This window comes from Chelonoidis abingdonii, chromosome 11, assembly GCF_003597395.2.
Source record: "Chelonoidis abingdonii isolate Lonesome George chromosome 11, CheloAbing_2.0, whole genome shotgun sequence".
NCBI lineage: Eukaryota > Metazoa > Chordata > Testudines > Testudinidae > Chelonoidis > Chelonoidis abingdonii.
Window position 1 is genome coordinate 2,370,606 of NC_133779.1, and position 21,784 is coordinate 2,392,389.

At 54.3% G+C, this 21,784-nt stretch overlaps 2 protein-coding genes across 2 annotated transcripts in view; both read left to right on the forward strand.

Moving 5' to 3' along the window:
• Positions 1-21,784, forward strand: part of SLC8A2 (solute carrier family 8 member A2) — a 64,681-nt gene that overhangs the window by 29,759 nt on the left and 13,138 nt on the right. The window contains exons 2-3 of the mRNA XM_032804479.2: positions 20,151-20,254; positions 21,349-21,366. Of these exons, the coding sequence (XP_032660370.1) occupies positions 20,151-20,254; positions 21,349-21,366 (122 nt within the window). The remainder of the gene's footprint in view (positions 1-20,150; positions 20,255-21,348; positions 21,367-21,784) is intronic.
• Positions 1,662-21,784, forward strand: part of PSMD8 (proteasome 26S subunit, non-ATPase 8) — a 210,717-nt gene continuing 190,594 nt past the window's right edge. The window contains exon 1 of the mRNA XM_075070600.1: positions 1,662-1,672. The gene's annotated coding sequence lies outside the window, so the exon portion shown is untranslated. The remainder of the gene's footprint in view (positions 1,673-21,784) is intronic.

Genomic DNA, 21,784 nt, shown 5'->3' on the forward strand with positions numbered 1-21,784 from the left:
GCTGGTCAGGTCACCGGGGTCCTCTCCCTGCAGCCCATTGTCCTCCCCCGGCCAGAACCGGCTGTGACTCCTGAGCTGGGTCTCTGGGTCGCCAGGTCACCAGTCGCTGGGGTCTCCATCCTCCAGGCCATCGGCCGGGGTCCCAGGTTCCCTCTCCAGTCCTGTGTCCCAACAAACTCCCCCTCCCCTCCCCTCGTTAAACCAGTAACACCCGGGGACACTGATTCCCACCCCCTCTGCATGCAAATCACTGGAAAACCACGAAAAAATAAAAAAATCCCCCACTTCATCACACACTGCACATCTGGGGAGACACACGTTGGGAAATGCCAGGAGCGGATGTTTCAAAACTCAATGAAAACCATCCTGGCTGTTTCACCGGAGACACTGGATTCCTTTCGTTATTTTGGGGGGCGAATTTATTCCTGGTGGGAAACGCCAGCTGAAGGTAGCCATCGCAACACTGGGTCAGCCCCGTCCCTCTAGCTGGGTAGCCCCAGTCCCCAGCGACCAGCACCAGCTGCTTCAGGGCAAGGTGCAAGGTGCTCCCCCTAGTGGGCAGTGGTGGGATAACTTGGTGCCCAGGGCGTGTTCCCTCCTGACCCTTGGCTGTTGGAGGTCTTCTCATGCCTTGGAGCATGAGGGTGTGTGACCTTTGGCTTGTGTTTAACCATCCCCCGTTCTAATGCTGGATGGGCTCCTCCTCCATATCCACAGCTGGTCGTTTTCTGCATCCTACTAAATGCTTAGCCCGAGTTGGATCCTAATTAGAACCAAGTGCCTGATTCCCAGTGACCTTGTTCCTGCGCTAGAGGCAAGGGGCTTTCAGCTCCCTTGCTCAGCTCCTGGTGTCAGGACTCTGCCCGCTATGGGCACTGGGGGGGACACAATAGCCACAGCATGTGGGCACTCCCCAGGGGCCATTTCCACCTCTTGATGTTACCAGTGTGGCCTGAGCATGACTGGGAATCAGGCCCTATTTTATTTTATTTTGTTTTATTGTTTTAATTAAAAATCTGTTCTCTCCCCCTCCGATAAAGGCGATAAATCAAAGGAGCTGCTTAAGTTTTAAATTGTAACCTGGCTTCAGTAGCCCCCAGTCTCGAAAACTAATTAAGGACTGTGACGAACTGGGAATGTTCTTAATGTTTGCTCTGAATACTGTGTTGGTGCCTCAGTGTCCCCTAGGCAGTTCTTAATATCTAGGTGGTGGGATAAGGGGGTGTGATTGCTGCAGAGCAAAGGGCCAGTGCATCTAAATGCCTGGCACTCTGTCTCCTAGCAACTGATGGCCTGGGCCCCCCCTCTGCAAAGGTGCCAACTGAAGGTGTTGGAGACAAAGGGATCAGGTAACCTCCTGGCCCGGCGGAAACGGAGCTGAGCCAGAGAGGAAGGGGGCTGGAGGGGTTGGTTTAGTTTCTGGAGCTTGCTCGGGGACGAGGAGTGAAGTGCAGAACCTGGGGGGTCTGGCTCACTGCCCCCCAGAACTGACCCGTGCCGAGGGGTTCCCTGGTTCGCGGTATCTACAAGCTCTGTTTTATGACCCTGTTAAACTGTCATCGAATAAACCCTCTGTTTTGCTGGCTGAGAGTCACGTGCTAGACCTGCAAAGTGGGGGTTAGTAGAACCCTATGAGCTTCCCCAGGGCACACCTCCGCTGGGCCGGCTCTCTGTGGGAAAGCGCACGGAGGGGCAGAGGATGCTGAATGCTCCAAGGAGAGACTCCAAGGAGGTGGAAGACGTTGTGAGCTTCACTGCCCTGAACAAGTCTGCTCCAAGGACAGAGGAGGCTTCCCCAAAGTCTGACTGGCTTAGTGGGGAAGCAGTTTCCAGAGCATGGAGGACTCTGTGGACAAGGACTTACAATTATTCCAGAGCATCGCCCAGGGACTCTGTGACAAGGACAAATCAGGAACAGAGAAAAGGTGATGAGGTTGCTTCCTCCTCCACCGCCCCCCCCTTCTTTGGTAGTGAAAACCTCCATCCTCAAAGCCTTGGGACGCATCTGATCTGAGCCCCCGACCTCTGCAGATTGTCCTGGCGAGGGAGCCATCGCAGGTCCCTGCGATGCTCCTGTTAGGGCTGGTGTCCAATTAAAAGAGTGTTAAGAGCCCGTCGTGCTTAACTGGATGGGAAAAGCTGCTGCAAGAAAGCGGGGGCGGGTGGGAGACCCTTGTGCAAAGTTAGCACAATGGGCCTCTGAACATGACTCTACTTAATGCTTTGGTACTAAGGGGGGAACGATTTGAAATGAATTTGATTCCACCTTTGTCTCCTCCGCCTCGCCCCACCGATCGGGGAGACACAGACCCACACATGCACATGCTGAGGAACGTGTGTGCACACACACGGATGTAGCCACACATATATCTACCCTGACACACCCAAGCACACGGATGCCAGCAGACACCACCAGACACAGCAGCACGGACACTCCCGTGAGCCCACGTCTGCTGCAGCCGCTCTCTGTCACTCAGTCACGCAGGGTGAGCATTGGTGGCGCTGAGCTGGCCGGGAAGGCTCCCGAAGTGAAACGTGAGGCAGACGAGCTCACAGAGACAGGACGTTTGCCCCCATCTCACCTTGCTCCAGCCAGAACTGTCACACGGCCCCTCGGGGCCCAGCATGGCTGCGGTTTGGGGGCGTTGGGGGGTTGAAAGTGGGCCTGCTCGTTGCCTGCAGCAGGACAGGCCATGAACAGCCAGCTGGGCTGGCAAAGCTTCCCAAGGGGCAATGGCCTATCTGAGCCCTGCTCCAGTGCAGCACCCTTCCCTGGTACTGTTATTTGTATGAGGGCCCAACTGGAATCGGGGGCCCCCCTATGCCGGGCGCTGCCCAGACACCGACCAAGATTAGGGCCCTGTTGCACCAGGTGCTGCACAGACCCCGGCCGAGATCAGGGCCCCGTTGTGCTGGGTGCTGCCCAGATCCCCACAGAGATCAGGGCCCCGTCGCACTGGGCGCTGCCCAGACACAGAGTTCCAAAGAGCTTACGGTCTAAAGAGAGCAAGGGGAAACTGAGGAAACTGACCTTTGCCCCCACAGTCCCCCAGCAGAACAGGGAAGGAGTATTAGCTCCATTCTGCAGCTGGGGGTCTGAGGCCCAAAGGGTCGGTAACAAAGCCAGGAGCAGAGCCCAGGTCTCCTGATTCCCAGCCCAATGCTTTAACCCTTAGGCAATACTGCTGCTGGTGGCCAGCCAGCGTTCAGGATTCTGGGCATGAGTTCATCAGCTGGCAGGGCCCTGGCTGAGGCTTCGTGTGTTGGTGGCTTCGTGTGTTGGATTGTCTCTGAAATCTGCTCCAGGCTGCTCCTGGGTCTGCAGACTGGGCTGGATGGGCTGGGCTCTGGGCCTGTGTCGCGATTCCTCCTATGGTCAGGAGTCTGGTGGGAGGTCAACGTCATGGGAGCAGGTCACAGGGATCTCTCGCTCTGTGTCCCCTCTTAATCCATCCCCATCCCCACACCCCCATCTATCTATCTATCTATCTATCTATCTATCTATCTCTATCTCCAACACACCCCCTGTCTCAATCTATCTATCTATCTATGATACTATCTATCTATCTACTCTATCTATGCTCACAACACCCCTGGTCTCTATCTATCTATCTATCTATCTATCTATATCTATCTATCAACTAGTCGCCGCACTACACCCCTTGTAGGTGTAACTACTATTCCCTAACACACCCCTCTATCATCTATTCTATCTGTATCTATCTAATCTACTATCTATCTAATCTATCATATCTATCCTATCTCTAACACACACCCACCTATCTATCTATCTATCTATCTATCTATCCCCAACACAACCCCCTATCTCTATCTATGCTAGGTCTATCTCTACCCACACCCCTCTATCTATCTATCTATCATATCTATCTATCTCTACCACACCCATCTATCTAATCTATCTATATCTATCCCCACACACACCCTGTCTACTCTACTTCTCCTCTACTATCTATTCCACTACACCTGTCTATTTTATTCTTATTCCTTATTTTTTTTTCTTTTTTTTTTTTTTTTTTATTTTTTTTTTTTTTTTTTTTTTATTCCTTTATTTTTCTTATTTTTTTATTATTTCTTTTTTTTCTTTTATATTTCTTTTTTTTTTCATTTTTTCTTTATTATTTTTCTTTTTTTTATTTTTTTTTTTTTTTTTTTTTCTTTTTTTTTTTTTTTATTTTTTTCTTTTTGTTTATCATTTATCTTTATTCGATTTTTTTTTTTTTTTATTTCTTTTTTATTATCCCCATATTACCCCTTTTTTTTTTTTTTTTTTTTTTTTCTTTTTTATTTTATTTTTTCTATTTTTTTATTTTTTATTTTTTTTATCTATTATTTCTTTTTTCTTTTTTTTTTCTTATTTTTTATTCTCTATTCATTTTTTATTTTTTATATCTTTTCTTCTTTTTTTTTTTATCTTCTTTTTTTTTTTTTTTTTATCTATTTATTTCATTTTTTTTTTTTTTTTCACACCAACCCCCTGTCTGTACACTATCTATAATCTACACAGCACTCCCTCTGAATTTATCTATCTATCTATCTATACTATTTCTATCTATCTATAGCTAGCAGCTTGCTTTTCGCTGATCAGCAGCCCTTGTCTGAATGAGTCAAGCGGAGCAGACGAATCTATCAATCCCCACCGCTGTCTGTAACTATCATCTCTACACACACCCTCTATCTATCTATACTATCTATCTATCTATCTATCTATCTACATCTATCTCACACAACCACCTATCATCTATAGTTGTGGGGAATGTAGGAAGTGTGAGATTAGGCGGGTAGGGGGGCAGTTGTGGGGAATGTAGGAAGTGTGAGATTATGCGGGTGGGGGGCAGTTGTGGGGAATGTAGGAAGTGTGAGATTAGGCGGGTGGGGGGCAGTTGTGGGGAATGTAGGAAGTGTGAGATTAGGCGGGTAGGGGGGCAGTTGTGGGGAATGTAGGAAGTGTGAGATTAGGCGGGTGGGGGGCAGTTGTGGGGAATGCAGGAAGTGTGAGATTAGGTGAGTGGGGGGGCAGTGGCGGGGAATGTGGGAAATGTGAGATTAGGTGGGACAAGTTTAGGGTGACCAGATGTCCTGATTTTATAGGGACGGTCCCGATTTTTGGTTTTTTTCTTATATAGGCTCCTATTAACCCCCACCTCGTCCCGATTTTTCACATTTGCTGTCTGGTCACCCTAGAGGAGCTGGTGACCTGGGGCTTGGGGCAGGGGACTCTGAGCTCCGCTTTGTGCTCCCTGTATTCTGGGCTGTGCTTGACCCCTGGGGGGAGTTAGAGCAGGGCCAGAGTGCTGCCCCCATGGGCCCTGGGGGGCAGCAAGTAGCCACAGTGCAATGCACCAGATCCATCCCCTACGCCAGGGGCTGGGAGCCGTGGTGTTTTGATCCCCATGCCAGCTGCTCGGGACACCCTCCCCACACACAGGAAGGCCCCGCGGTGCTGCCAGAGGGGGCTGGGTCACTGGGTCACTGCGAATTGGCCCCCGCAGTGTAAGCAAACAAACAGATTGGAAGGCTGGGCTGGCGGTGGCGTGATTGATCGGCGCCTTAATCCCAGCGCCGGCTGCAGACGCACGTCGGAGGTCAGCCTCGTTCATTACACACCAAGCAGGCAGGTGCCCGGGCGGCGCCCCAACCACTACCCTGGGAAACCCCTCTGCCGCTGTCACGCTCCCAGGCGGGGATGGGGCCACGGCAGCCTGGGGATCGGGGCCCTCTGAGCCCAGGCCGGGTCTGGAAGCTGGATTTTGGGGAGCCCTTCCTATGTGCCCCAGCTCACGCAGACAGTGACAGAGCTGGGAGCAGAACCCAGGAGTCCGGACTTCTCCCCACTACCCGAACAATGAGACACCCCCCTTTCCAGCATGGAGAAGAGAACCCAAGGGTTCCATCCCCCGTTTCATGCTGTAATCTAGACCCCACTCCCCTCCCTGGGCTGGGGATAGAACCCAGGAGTTCTGGCTCCCAGCCCTCCCTGCTCCAACCACTAGACCCCACTCCCCTCCCAAAGCCAAGTACAGAACCCAGGAGTCCTGGCAACCACTCTCCCTAATCTTACCCACTAGCTGTATTTTTTTCTCCTTAGCAAGGCAGGGACATGGTATTAGACTGGTGTATGGAAACAAACAGGCCTGTGGTTGTCACAGAGCCCCAGGTGCCAGACATTTCACCCCCTTGAATATAACTCCCTGCCATAGCTGCCAGCTCCCGGCAGAATGTGCATCCTGCAATTTCCAGTCCCCGCGACAAAGAGCAGCTGTTACTTAGCAACTCCAGGATCCCTTCTGCCCCATGGGGCTGGTGTGCCAAAGGCCCTGCGGCTGGCACGGCTCGGTCTCTGTCTAGCCGTGCCGGAGGAGCGTGGCGTGGAGTCAGAGTGATGTCTTTCCTTGATTGCCTACTCCTATGTAGCCGTCTCACGGCGGGGTTAGTCAGCCTAGGTCTTCACCCAGCAGGGAAACCCTGAGTGTCACTTGAGGGTCTCCGCTGGTGAAAGTCACCCTTGGCAGTAGCAGATCTAGCGGGATTTGGGTTTCTGCTTTTACCACCATGGACAGCGACGGCTGCGTATTCCCAGGGCGGCTGGGAAATGGGAATTTCCATCCTGCGGGGAATCTCAGCTCAGCCGATCTTGGCTCGAATTGGAAAGTCGAAAGAGCCGGGAATTTTTGCGGCACGGGGCCACGCCGAGAGAAAACCGATTCGACGCTCCCCGTAGGAAATCAGAAATATTGGCCAAGCAGGGAGAACGCCGCCTGAGTTTTTTTTGAGGAAACCGTGTTTTGTGTTGGAAGAAGCCCCGTTCCGTGGGAAAATCCTGAGTGGCTCTGTTGGTTATGGGGCATCACGTGGGGATGTCCTGAGCCAACAGGCCAGGGGCGCTTGGGGGGTTTGAAACGCTCACCCATGCAGCTACAGGGGGGCATTGGTAGAAGGAAGGAAGGTGCTGTGGTCGGGGCTGGGATTTTGGAAATCTGGATTCAAGTCCTGCTTTGCCTCAGACTCCTTATGCAAGTCACCTGGTCCCTCTGTAACTCAGTGTCCCCACGGGGCTCATGATCTCTCAGCCCCTCTGATTTCTGGTCAATAGCTCATCCCAAAATATTTTGATTTGAAAGTAGGCATTGTAGTTCGGGTGCCTCGTATGCCTAGTCTCCTCTGTAGGTCAGGACTACATCTCCCATGATGCTTTATTCCCTGGATTATGAGATGAGGAAGCAGCATTATGGGAGATGTAGTCCATCTGGGGAGGGAGCCCATAGAGGGGAATGGGGACATGAGGCACCTGAACTACAACTCCCATGAGGCACCATGATGTCCAAATCAAACTCTTCCCGATGGGCAGCTGAGTCACAGAGAGGAAAACTGATGTGCCCGACACGGGGAGGATTTGAACTCATGCTTCCCAAGTTCCAACTTAGCATCCAACCTCTAGGGCTATTCTGTTGGTAACTCCTGGGTATCCAGAGGAAACTGAATACCTAATTCATTTCCTATACATCTACCCTCCCACCCCCACAAGCGCACACACGTGCCCATCCTAATGACGTTTCCAGCAACGTCTGCATTTCACTCATCTTGGATCTCGTTCAATGGCAGAGCAAATAACTTGGCAATAACTTTTTGCCCAGGCTCGCCTGCTCGCAAATTGAAATTAATAGCTGCCTGGCAGAAAAATTGCAGTCCAACGCTAGTTATTAAAGCTGACAAGCTCAGAGAACTTCAGGTATTAGGAGGAGAGAGAGAGATTAGCTACATGCAGAAGGCACCAGCTAGCACATCCTCTGCAAAATGTTTTTTATCTTCGGAAAATTCTCCAGGGAAGAGCAGGGAATGCACCTGTTTGGGAGGCTTGTCAGTTCGTTAATTCCAATGTATAAACCGCTGAGGGCGGGTGGGTTGATTTCCTACTCCCTTCATTGTAGAACCAAAGAGCGAAAATCGAAACAGAGCTGTCATCAGGGTTTTGCGTCGCTAATGCTTCTCCAGTTGGTACTGTGGAAAGGGATCTGGGAGTCACAGTGGATCACAAGCTACGGTGTAACACTGGTGCAAAAAGAGCGAACATGGTTCTGGGACGTATTAGCAGGAGTGTTGTAAGCAAGACACGAGAAGTAATTCCGCTCTACTCCATGCTGATTAAGCCTCAGCTGGAGTATTGTGTCCTGTTCTGGGCCTCACATTGCAGGAAAGATGTGGAGAAATTAGAGAGAGTCCAGAGAAAAACAACAAAAATGATGAAAGGTCTAGAAAACATGACTTATGAGGGAAGATTGAAAAAGTTGGGTTTGTTTGGTCTGGAGAAGAGAAGACTGAGAGGGGACATGATAACAGTTTTCAAGTACATAAAGGTTGTTACAAGAGGAGGAAGAAAAATTGTTCTCAGTAACCTCTGAGGCTAGGACAAGAAGCAATGGGCTTAAATTACAGCAAGGGGGTTGGCCATTAGGAAAAACTTCCTAACTGTCAGGGTGGGTAAGCACTGGAATAAACTGCCCAGGGAGGCTCTGGAATCTGCATTGTTGGAGATTTTTAAGAGCAGGTTAGACAAACACCTGTCAGGGATAGTCCTGCCATGAGATGACCTCTCCAGGTCCCTTCCGGTTCTATGATTCTACGATTCGATGGTTAGTTAGTTTGCAGCCTTTTGTGGGAACGGAGCTCAGGAGAGGTGAGATGTGGAAAAGCTAAGTCCGTCTCACCCAGCTGAAGCCGGGGCCAGGCTTCCAATGGGTTTTATGCCACTGTCGACAGAGCCTGGAAAACCATCGTCCTTCTCGGCCGGGAAATGAATCGTGCTGTGCAGGTGGGGATGGGAGAGAGGCAGAGTGTTGTTAGCAATTCCCCTGGGTGATGTTCACATCAGTTCAAAGAGTCTGTGAATGCAGCTGGGTCGCTGGACAGCTCGCGGGGGCTAGGGGGCGGTGAACAGGCCCAAAGGGTCCAGAAATGACCATTACAAAGTGATGAGAAATGCGTGAGTGCCTGTAATTTCTCCACTCAGTGTCGGTGACTCTGTTCCTTGTTAGCCCTAACGGTTATGCACAGGCCACTCCTCCCCATCACACCCCTCGCTCCTCCACAGGCAGGCTACCCCGAGACACAACACGTGCACAATGCAGCCTGACACCACGTCGCTACTACCCACAACTCACCCACTGCCCCCGACGGGAGCAAAGAATACAGCGCAGCACTCAGCCATATCCCCGATCCGCTTTGTATACCCTAGATCCACACGGGCCGGAGGGGACCCCCCTGCAGTGGGGATGTGGGGGGTGATTCACAGCGGGGCCTGAGCAGCACAGAGAATCTAGCCTGGGCTAGTCTCTCTACTCACGGTTCTCCAGGACGGCCGGCACTGCCATGAGTTAACTATCACCACGCTGGGAAGCCAGACTGACCGTCCCTCATGGGCCCTGGTTGGTGCAGGACCTCTAGGTGCCTGCTGGCCAGAGTGATGGGCCCCTGGGCTCCAGCCCTGACCTTCGGCGCTGCTCCTGGCCTTTGACTGCCAGTGCTCTGACCACTAAGCATGACTGCCCCAGCCCCAGGCATATCGCAGGGGGAGGGGCTGATCTTGGTCGGGGTCTGGGCAGCGCCTGGCGTGATGGGGCCCTGATCTTGGTCGAGGACTGTGCAGTGTCTGGGACAGAACCCAGAAGTCTTGACACCCCAGTCCCTCCAACCCCTGCACTCCCCTCCCAGAGCTGGGAACAGACCCCACCTTCCCTACCAGCCCAGATCCCCTACACGCTTTGCAGCATCCGGGACAGAACCCAGGTTTCCCGACTCTCGAGGCCCCTTGCTCTACCCACTAGGATGCACTGCCACCTCCCGTAATACTTGCCTCCATAGCAGGGGAGCACTTTATCACCAGGCTGAAATGGCTGGGGCAGGGGCAGGTTTATCCCCCTGCTTGTTGTACATGTATCGAGCCCGTTCATCGGGAGCCGAAGGTGGCTCTTATCAGGCGCCGGCTCGGCAGGCGTGAGGCTGTGTTTCTGGGGAGCACCGATAAGTGCCTCTACCTGCGCTCTGTGTGTGAGTGTGTGTGTGTAAGCGACAAATCTCAGCAGACCACACGGCACTTGAATAATGGAATAATTGGTGGCATATGCCCACGTCCCCACCGTGTCTGTTGCGGGCTCTCACGCCTGCTGCAGGAGTCTGAGGCCGGGGGGAGGAGCCGGTGCCTTGGCACCTAAATAAACCTTATTGTTTGGAAGGGTTGAAGAAGCCCCCCCACAGGTGACAGCAGATGTGAATAATCACCAGATATTTAAAGCAACAGGACAGAAATCGCCACTGGTGGGGATGAGAGACGGCTTAGCAGCAGCTGGCTGCATCTCTAGTCCAGCTGGCTGCTGGCTTCCTTTGTAGGAGGCAGTGCGGCCTAGTGGATAAAGTAATAGAGTCAGGAATCTGGGTGACCCTGGGCAAGTCGCTTCCTGGCTCCTTCTGTACAGTGGGGATAATGATCCTGATCCCTTTGGTGAAATGCTTTGAGATCCATGGCTATCTAGGAGCTAGGGATTATGATGTGTCATGGGAGTCTGGGGACCTGGATTGAATATCCACCTCTGGCACAGACGGCTCCGTGTCTCCGTGTCTGTACGATCTTTCAGGCTTTGCCGACACAGAGGGAGTTGTTGCCTCATTGCGGGGTCTGGGCGGCTGCCCTTCAGCTGGGGGCTTGCGTCTCCTGCGGACTGTGCGGCCCCTGAGCAGGTCGGCTCTGGCTGCACTGCGGGGGGCACCAACAGAGGCCTGCCTGTGCGCGCAGCTTGGCCCGGACTCTGCACCAAGACACCCAGCTCAGTGCATCCTCTCCTGGAGCGCTGCAGAGAGACCGGCCTCCCGCCATCCAGGGGATGAGCCGTGCAGAGAGCGTCGTTGGCCAACTGGTAGCGCCCGAGCACCTGCCAGCTCAGCGTCTCCCCCGATGTCCTCTCCCAAGCCCCAGGCACAAGGCTTCACCTGCCGAGCTGGGCACATGCAGGGAGCGGCTCCGCGCATGGCCAGCCTGGGGTGTCACTTTCTGAAGGGCGGGCGCAGAGCTCTGGCCAGGATTGCAGGTGCCCGAGTGATGCTCCAGGCCGCTGTGCAGCACGACACACTCCTGGTCCGATCTGGACAGGCCTGGGATCTGGACTGGCTGCAGCCCACCCAGGCCCACCTGTGGCTGTGCCCCTGACAGGCCCCACTTTATTAAAAGCTCATTGGGTGCAACGCCTCTACCTTGATCCTGCTGCCAGGTGAGGGGCGTAGGAGCAGTGCTGGTTTCTGCTGAAAGCGGGGACGCCTGGAAGCTCTAGCCGGCCCGGCTGCAAGCCATGAGGGGCAGCACGCCGAAGGCAGGAGATTCGGAAGAAGAGTGTGGGGTGGGGTGGCGAACGCCAGCACCTCCTTCCCCCACACCTAGCCTCAGGGATGGGGGTCAGACAGAAGAATCATTCACCCGCGGCCTATCTGCCTGTCTGTCTCTCCCCACCCCTTCAGATTTCAGCTCCAGCGTCCCCCCTCCCCCTGGCACGCTCCTCTCCCCTTGATTGTTGGCCCCCCATCCCGCTCCCCTGACCAGCCTCAGTCATTGATTCCTCTGTGCTTCATGTTCCCGAGGAGGGATGCGGGTTGCCATGGTGATCCTTCCCTGCTTTTGGGGAAAGACTTCACTTTAAAGGCACCTGGCATCTCAGGGTCTCTTGATTCCCTTTAAGTGACTGTCTGGGGCAAGTAGGATAAAAAGCGGGTTCAAGTTCCCTCAGTCGGAGCAGAGCTGGGTGGCTCCTGCATCAGAGAGGCAAAATCCGTACGGGTCGGGGGAATGCACAGGCAGTGACTGAGGCATCTGGGGGTGACAAAGCCCAGTGGAACTTCAGAGCAGCATCACAACTTAGATCCACCTGCTCCAAGAGCCCCCAGTTCCTCAAGCGCAAGGAGAATCCCCTGTGAGCAGTATAGGGCTTATGACACACATTACAGCCATTCTGATTCAATCCTGTAGAGGGCAGGGGTACTGCTCACACAAACACACATGCCCAGCTCATGAAGATGCTTGGCACCGTGCGGGATCAGGCCTGCATGTGCTCTGGGGTAGGTGGGCAGTGGGGTCTGGTCAAGAGATCTGGGTTCTTTTCCTGGCTCTGACTTCCTGGGTGACCTTGGTTAAGTCACTTCTCCTCTGTTTCACTGCTTACCTTTTGTCTGTCTTTTCTATTTACTCTGTGAGCTCTTCACAGCGGGGCTGTCCCTCAGTCGGGGTCTGGGCAGTGCCTGGCACGACGGGGCCCTGATCTCGGTCACAATGGGGCCACTAGACAGAACGAGAATACACCTAATAGTAGTGATAATAATAATTAATAATAATGGGGTTGGATTGGATGAACTGGGGAGAGCGGGGGGAAGAGGAGAATCTGAGCAGCCTGTGTGCAGGGAGAGGCAGAGGAGGATGGGTTGCGAAATGTCAGGGGCTAGACAGACAGGGAAGGGGGCCAGGCACATCTCTGGAGAGTGGGAGCTGGGATCAATCCATCCCCCCTCTAAGAACCAAGCGCAGGAGCAGCGTTAGCATCAGACGAAGGGTCTGATGGGCCTGGCGAGAGGTGTGAGCACGCCAGCCCCCAAGGACCTGCCAGGAAAGCGTCCGGAAGACTGAGCAGCGCCGGACAGATTGGGGTCAAGCAGGACGTCAGCTGGAGACCAGAGAACAGCGAGCTCGGAGAGGTAAATCCTGAGCTGAACACCTCCTCAGGGTGAGAAAGCTGGTGGGAATTGGCGCAGCTCCACTGGTGTCAATGGGGCCAGATCTCCAGGCGGTGCCAATCGGTGTCGCTCCCCTAGAGCCAAAGAGTGACACCAATTGACAGCCAGGGAGGGTCTGGCTCAGCATCTGTGGTGTCTCGTCAGTGGCCAGCCCCCTAATCCCTGCCGCATCCTCAGGGTAAAGGTGGGCGTGGAGTCTCTGGAGCCAGCCACAGCGATCCTTGTTCCAAAGCCCAGGCCCAGAGCATGGTGGTTGAAGCACTGGACAGGGGATCTGAATTCAATTCTTGCTCTGTCACTGATGCAAGCAGAATGCTACCTCTCTCCCAGCCTCGGTTTCCCCATCTGTGCAACGGGGTAGACTCCTTGCTCTGCCTGCCTTCTCTTCGGGCCGGGGACTGTCTGTCACTGTGTATATGCAGCGCCTGGCACAACAGGGCCCCAATCCTCTGTTTGGTTGTCAGCACTGCTGGAATACAGCTAATAAATGCCAAACTCCTTAGAGGCTGGACCCATCTGCAGACAGACCCGACGAGTGTTCTGTCGGATTCCAGTGGCCTAACGAACGGGGGCAGCCAGAGAGGAGGAAATGAGATAATTAAGTGAGATGAAAAGTCAGAGGTAGGGTAGCAGCCAGCATGCAAGCTGGCCCCTGGCCAAAGGAAGGTAATTTACAAGCTCATGGGCTGCCTTAGCATTTGGGGTCATGGCATCGTTCAAAAATCATGAGACTGGCCCCCGAAATCGTGAGACTGGCTTAAAAATCACGAGATTATTTTTTAAAAGAAGAATACACCCAGGGTTCTTTTTTTTGGCTTTTTAGTTTCTGAGTCTGCTGGGCTGATATTTTTCCAGCTTTTCCCCACAACCCAGAGGGCTGGAAACTGACTCCTTACAAAAATTAAAGCTGAGATCCTTGTGGAAACTCAGGACTCCAGACACCAACTGCTAAAAGACTCGCAATGAAATCACATGAGCTGGCAACACTGGCTGGTTGCCGCTAAGGATTTGAAGAGAGCCAGGATGATCCAGTGGTTAAGCCTGGACCTGCCACTGAAATGCAGCCACGTCTGGAGTGAGGCATGACAGCTGCTTGCAAAGCTACACACCTGCTCTCCATCCCGGCTGGGGGCCAGGTTTCAGCCTCTGACCTCTAGTACAGACAGCGACCCCCGTGAGCCAAAGGAGCGACTTCATTAACCACCAGCAGTAGCAGGCTGTTCTCTAGGTGGACCAGTGATACACTTTGCACCTGGGCGGGAGATGAAGGAGCTCTTGGCGGTTGAGTTTGTAGTAATGGGACTGCTGCTTCACCAGGGCTGCCTGCTCTCGAAAGAAGGTGAATCTAAAGCTCAGCAGATGCTTATTCACACAAGTTTTCCCTGCGCAAGAGGCTTTCGCACTCTGAAATGGCGCCGGCCTTGGCTAACACAAAGGCTGAACAGGAGCGGGGGAGTTGTTCCAGGGCTTTTCAGACGTGAGCTGCCGGTAGGAACCGTATTTCAGCTGGCTGGGAGCTCTCCCCGTGCTCTGGCTTGTAGATGCTGCCATGGCCACCGGGTGCGTGTGGCTGGCCCTGGCACCTGTGTGGGCATTGGGAACCCAGCAGTGCCCCGCGGGCGCCCGTCATAAGACCCAACCCAAACATGCCAGCTCCTTTGCTGGAGAAGCCTGGGGTGGAGTTGCTGCTGGGCGGCTGCAGCCTGAGCATTGCAGGGAGGCCAAGGCCAAATGGCAAATCGGGACCTGCGGCGGGGAACCCTCTGCTCTCAAAGCCCCACCCTGAGCCCAGCAATCAGTCATGCCCCATAGCGAAACGAGGCCTTAAGGCGGATGGAAACGGACCCCGAGATTCCTCCCCCACCCCATGCAGGGAGCCTCCGAGGCCAGCGTGGAGCTGCTCACAGTTCCTGGTGTAGAGGGTGCATCGGGGGTATGGCTGGGTGCACTGAGCTGTGGCTGTTCTCTGCCCCCCATCGGGGCACTAGAGCGAACCGCGGGGTCTGTTCAGCATCCAGCAGGCTCAGTAGAGAATCCCCGTGAAGTTCCCCCCAGCCCAGGCCCAGCTCTTTCCTCCAGCGCCCTGATTGCTTCCTCTGGCGCCTCTTTAAATGTCACGTGTGGGAAACTGGATGAATTTTGCCTCCCCGCTGGAGTTTATGATGCCTGGGTGGCGAAGGCTGCTGCAGCAGCGTGGGTGTGCCGCCAGGGAAAAATATCGGTGCTCTCCCTCTCAAGTGGCTTCGTGGATCCGCCTCCAAACACACAATGACATCACGAGGCAAAGGAGTGGGAAGGGGCTCTCGCTCCCGAAGGGATGCAGCGGGAGTGTGGTGATCCAGCCCACCGGAGCTGCAAGCTTCTGCCACTGGTGGAATGGGTTGGATCATTCTCAGGTGCAAAATCGACACATAGGCGTCCCTTCCACTCCATGTTTTATGGTCCCCAAATCTCATGCTTCAGGGCTGCAGCTGGTCTCTGGCGGGGGTCAGGAAGGAAAGAAAACATCTCCAATGTATTCTGTTTTATTTTTAACCCTTTCCAGGAAGGCTGGAGATGGGACACTGGCCAAGGGTAGATTGGTGCTCAGAGCTCACGGTCTAACTAGTCCAAAGATGGGGAAACTGAGGCACAGAGTGGGGAAAATCATGGCTTAGGGATCAAACCCAGGCGTTCTGACCCCCAAGCCCACTGGCCTTCCTACTAGACTACACAGCCTCTAATCCTTGGCAAGTTGCTCCTTTGATGCCAGGCACTTGGGAGAAGAGGCAGTTTCTTGTGGCTCAGGAATATGAAGATGTTTCAGATTTTTTTTTTAATAACAAACAGTGGGCAGAAGGCAGTGAATAATTACCGCGAAAAGCAGCTACTCTGTCGAGCTGCAGAGAGAACATAGACATGAAAAGGAGTTAGAGGGGTTGTGGGGGATATAGGATGGGAGAGGGATCTGGGGGAAATGGATGGGCTGTGAGAGAGGCTGGGATGAACGCAGAGTGGATGCAGGAGAAGAGGGGAGGAAAGGAATGTTCTCCTTTTGCTGCCCTAGCTAGATCCAATCACTAAAGGCTAGACGGACCCAGGGAAAGGAGCAGTATGGCTATTCCAGGATCATTTACTATTCTGGAATAACTCCCCCACCTGGACTTTCTCTGCTGGAATAAAAGCGATTTTGTTCCAGATTCATTACTCTGTTTTGTGTCTGAATAGAGAGTCCGAATAGGGAGATATTGCAAAACAGCCATTCTGGTCAATTTGCCCATGTAAACAAACCCAACTGATCACCAGGGCCCCATCAGGCCAGGAGCTGCCCAGACCGACAGAGAGCAGGCCCCCATCGCACCGGGCGCTGCCGAGACCCCGACTGAGATCAGGGCCCTATCATGTCACGAACTGCACAGATAGAGACTGTGAAACAGTCGCTGCCCTGCAGAGTTTCCACTCTAAATAGGAAGGATCATTCTTCCCATTTTACAGATGGAAAAACTGAGGCAAGAAGCATCTTGTGCAAGAATGCACAGGTGAGAACTGAACCTAGATCTCCTGACTCCATGCCCAGTAGCTTCACAACGAGGCTGTCACGGCTCCTGCACCTTAGCCCTGAAGCGGGAAGGAAAGCCACAGAGTTGTCTTTCTGTCCTGGAGCATAACTCTCATTGCTATTGGTTCTAGGGGCGCTGGGCTGCAGCGGGGTGGGGTCTCAGCAGAGGGTGCTCTCCCCTTGCAACCAGTGTTGGCCCCAGTGTGGTGCCAGGGATAGGTGCTTCTGGGAGCACAGAGGCTTGTTCAACAGGGATACATGTGTGGAGGGGGAGCTGCAAGGGGTCTTGCTTTAAAGAATGGATGACAGAGCCAATATAGCAATAGAGGGCCTGATTCTCTGTTCCTGTGCTTGGGGCAGAGACAGGCTGGGTGGGAGTTTAACACCTCCATTGCTCTGACAGCATTCTGTGGTAGTGCAGCACCCTGCCTCTCCCCTCCCCCGTGGTATAAATTAGAGCAGCCCCAAGGCTGCTCTAACTCATGCTCCATTCCCCCATATGGGCCCTGAGGGACAGAGAATAGCCACAGTGCAGTGTGCTCTGGCCATGCTCATGATCTGCCCCCTACGCCAGGAGCAGAGCCCTCACACCAGAGGCCCTCTGTATAGGTGGGGGGAGATTGTCAGGGGCTCATTCCCCCGCAGAGTGGCTTGGAGGGGTCTGAGTGTGATGGAGAGCTAGTTGCAGAGGCTTGGGGGCTGGGGATCAGAATCCGCTATCGTGGAGGAACCCAGAGGGTTGAAAGGTCTATTTTCTTCTCTCCTTTATTTATTGTCTTTCTCCTTCCCTCTCTCCTGGAAAGAACGCCCCCCCCCCCATCCACTTGGCACTGATCCCTGCAGCTGATTTCCTCCCGGTTTGCCTCGCTGTGCTTGCAGAGTTCTGAAAAGGCCAAGAAAGAGGTTTGCAAAGGGAGATTCTCCCCCACCACCTTTGGCTTCTCGGGGGGAGGGGGGGCATAAACCGAAAACTCTCATCTCAGAGCCGCAGATTAAATTATTCATCAGCAAATTATCTCTCTCCTCCGGTTTGCCTGGACTGGAGATTGTTCTGCCTGCAGATGAGCCTTCCCTTAATCAAATTGGCTTCCCAGGCGGGGTGGGCGGTGAGTGACACCAGAGGAGGCAATTGACAGTTCTCACACTGGGGGGGGGGCCCAGACCGGAATCCCCCAAGATCAAGGGCTGATTCATTGCAACCCCCCCGCCCCCGCTGTGTAGCTCGAGGAGCACAAGGGAGGGGAGCATGTGTGGGGAAGGCGTGGCCAGACCCCCAGCCTCAGACCCATAGCCGCTAAGGTACCCGCTTTGCACCAGACCGGGGGGAGGGGAGATGCGAGCCGTTTCCATGGCCACTCCTGCTTCTGGTTGCTAGGGAACCATACTGGGGAAGCGATGTTCAATGCTTTGGGAGCCTGGTGCCATCCCAGCCCCAATGTGCCCTGGGGGATCCCTCGGTCGAGCTTGCTTGTGTGGCTTCCAGGGGAGGGGAGCGGGGAGAAGGCCAAACTCCAGGTCGTCCTGCTCCAGCAGACCCCGGGCCTTGAGCTTAAGGAGAATCGCCCTGGGTGGGCGGTGTAGGGTTCTGGCACGCGGCTGAGAAGTTCTGATTCCACGTGCACACCTGCCCCCTTCCCCAGCACCAGAAGCATGGTCCTGGACTCCCCACGTGGGGCGGGGCGTAGGACAAACCTCTCCCTTCGGCATCTGCTATGGGCTAGCTTTGGCAGCTCCTCGCCAAGCAGGCCGGCTTTTCGTAGGCTCCCGGGGGTCTGTCTCCCGCCCCCGGCCCATTCGATGTCTGGAGATCCCGTGCGCCCAGCATTGGCTTTGTGGATTCCACTGGGGGGCTCAGCCGTTGCAACGTTCAGCTTTGCAGCGTCCCAGCCCCCTTGTGGATCTGTCCCGTGCAGAGCTGGGCGCGCTGAAGGTGGGGGGAGACGGGCTGAAGATCCCCACTCCTCCCTCTCCATCAGCCCACACACTGAGCAAACTTCCCCTCGCTGGCCAGGCTCCAAAACCTCCGATGTATAATCCCATCCCTTGACCCAGCCAGGCATGTGCCTGCGTGTTGCACATTCCATCGGACAGGGTTTGGTGCAACGTCGCGGGGAGCTAAGTGCTAGCTGGGAGGTTTGTTTGCCTCCCGCAGTGAGATGCTGCCCTAACCGCTCCAGCAAACTGTTCACAGGCTCGCCCCAGGAACAAAGGGAGTGAGGTGCTGGGAAGGACGGAAGAGACAGCAGATGCCTCAAGAAAGACCACAAGCGCCAGGCACAGCAGGGCTCTGATCTTGGTGGGGTCTGGGCAGCGCCTGGCCTGATGGGGCCCTGATCTCGGCTAGAGTCTGGGCAGCGCCCGGCACGACGAGGCCCTGATCTCGGCTGGGGTCTGTGCAGTGCCTAGCGCGACAGGGCTCTAATCTCAGCTGGGGTCTGGGCAGTGCCCAGCCTGACGGGGCCCTGATCTCGGCTGGGGGCTGGGCAGCGCCTGGCGCGACGGGGCCCTGATCTTGGCCAGGGTCTGGGCAGCGCCTGGCACGACGGGGCCCTGATCTCGGCCGGGGTCTGGGCAGAGCCTGAGGGTTGGCAGGTTCTTGCCCCGAGATCAGGCCCAGTGTTGTTTAAATTATAATGTAGATGGAAACCCCGCCGTGCACGTAAGAACTCTTCTATATTTACAGATATGGTTTATTAACACATTTAGCACAGTCTCAAAGACCCCAACCCAGGCAGAGCGAGATACAACGGAATGTCCATCTGCACGTCCATCTCCTGAAATATCAGCCATCGTCTTCCTCATTTCCATCACCTTCCTCATCATCAGCTGTGCCCCTCATCCTGGCACCTCCAGGGCCTGCAGCGCTCTCTCCTGCCACCGCTCGGCTGCGCTGCCACTTTTGTACTTTGTTATGCTGGCACCGTTGTGTTCAATGCATATTCGGTGGGGGATTTTCCCTTCTCTTATTTGTATTTCCTCACGTTGCTAGCATTGGGGTGTCTCTTTCCTAGAGGTTGCTATAGCAATGATCTCAGCTCATTCTATACGTCCATTCATTACCATGGCCCTTTTGTGGCTGGGTTATTTCACACTGGTTCTTTCGGTCCTAACTGGTTCTGTTGGTTCTTTCCAAGTTCCAAGTCATGGGGCACCGGCTCTGAACTTAGGAAAGCGCCTGCGCCAACCTGCTTTAACGCATCCTCTATGTTAAAGGTCTCAGTCCTACATGGACCTTATGCTTTAGCTCCATCTATCGAGGTGAAGGGTCCCAGACGTCTGTCTGCTCCCGGTTCACCATACAGAATGTGGCCTGCAGGCCCCTTGTGTTACAGCCGAAATCCACCCTAATATCAACCTCTTATAATCAAACAAATAATCAAATGTATAAAAAAATCAGAAAGGCTATATAGGCAGGCAAGGAGGCCAGCCTTAAATGGATCTCCCGGGCCTGTTTTGTACGTCAGTTCATTGCCAGGACACTTCTGTGGTTGATTTATTTACCTGTGATCAGAACTTCCCCTTAAATTCTATTTTCAGCTCCCCAAATACTTGGGGTTTTTCTGTTGGGCCGTTTATCAGTGCAGAGTTCATAGGTCTTAAGCCTTCTGCTAACTTGCGGAAGCAAATGTCTTACAGGATACTGGCCTGTAGGTTTCTTGCATTGCTGCTGAATAGAAGGCGAAGCAGTCAGTAGAATAAAGCAAACTAGCCCTCTGGGCGGCAGTGGCCCCAGAGAGGTGGCAACCCCCCCCTCGCCTGTCTCCCCCCTGCCTGCACCCAGGGTGCCGGTTCTGCTGACACTGCTCTCTCGTTCTCTCTGTCTCGGCAGGAAAAGCCTGCAGGTGAAGATTGTGGACGATGAAGAGTATGAGAAGAAGGACAACTTCTTCATCGAGCTGGGCCAGCCGCGCTGGCTGAAACGGGGCATCTCGGGTAAGGGGGGCACCTACTTCCAGCGCCGGGCTGGAGTCGGGGATCCCTGCTTCTCCGCTCACCTGGTCTAAGTGCGGGGTGGGTCCCTGTCCTTCTGTGAAGCGAGGCAGCATGTCCCATCGCGAGGGCAATCGCAGTCAGGACTCCTGGGTTCCAGTTTTGGTGTAGGGAGGGGAGCGGGGTCTATTTGTTAGAATGCAGGACTAGGAGCAGGACTCCTAGGTTCTATCCAAAGCTCTGGGGGAGGGAGTGGTGTTAAGAGGTTCGAGCAGGGGCTGGAAGCCAGGATACCTGGGTTATATCCCTGGCTCTGGGAGGGGAGTGAGGTCTCATGGTAGAACATGGGAGGGAGCCAGGGCTCCTGGCTTTCAGAGGGGAGTGGGGTTTAGTGGTTAGAGCAGGATGGGGGGCAGGGCCGGGAGTCGAGACTCCTGGATTCTGTGTATTCATGGCTCTTGGGAGGAGAATGGGGCCTAATGCTTCAATTGGGGCGAGCATGAGTCAGGACTCTTGGGTCCTGCTGCCAGTTGTGGGTGGTAGTGGTGATTTCAGGACATCGTGCAGGGCAGGTGGAGCCAGGGAGCGGGGAGCAGCAGGAGATGTCAAATGCGCCAGATTTCTTGAAGGGCAGCATGAGAAATTCTGCTTGGAGAACAATTCTTGCCTGCATCCTGCCTGGCCGGAGGCTTTGCCCAGGGATTTTGATGCATGTACATTATGAATCCAGTTTATCGGAGCCAGCTTCTGCGGCCCCCGCATAGGAGAGAGGGCAGGGCTAGAGAAATTGGACTGAAGAGATCAGAGGCTCAGTGGATGGGAATGCATCTCAGGTCCCTGTGCCAGTTGTGACTAACTCGTATTACAACCTGCTGCCCGTTCAGCGGAACGAGTTTGCCAGGTCTCAGCCCGGTTCCTTGCAGGCAGGAGCCCAGCTGGGAAAAGCCCAGCTTATGGCAGTTGCCCCACTCACCCCACTTCTGAGCCCGGCCTCCTGCCTTCAGCCAGGATCTTTCCTCTGGGTCCCCTCTGCGCGGCGCCGATCCGCTGGTTGGGCTCATTGCATGTTCTTTCTCTCTCTCTCTCTCTCTCTGCAGCTCTCTTGCTAACTCAAGGTAAGACCCTTTCTCCTCACCTCATCCTCCTCTTCTTTCTGCCCTTCCCCACCCATCTATTCCCCAGCCTCCCCACCGCGGGTGTCTCCAGGGGGCCGGGGCGCATGGGGACTCCCAAGCCGTGTCGGCTGCCCATTGGAAGAGCAGAAGTCACGCCTCTTCCCAGGGAGTGGGAAGTGCCGGAGAGGCCTGAGGTCCATGCTCCTGCACAGACAGCAGCTTAGGAAGGGTAAATATGTAAGGAAGAGATGGGTAGTGCCATAGACTCCAAGGCCAGACAGGATCATTTCTCACCATAGACTCACAGAGGTGTCGGGCGGGAAGGGACCTTGATTGGTCATTAAATCCAGCCCGCTGCACTGAGACAGGACCAAGCCAACCCAGACTGTCCCTGACAGCTCTGTCCAACCTGTTCTTC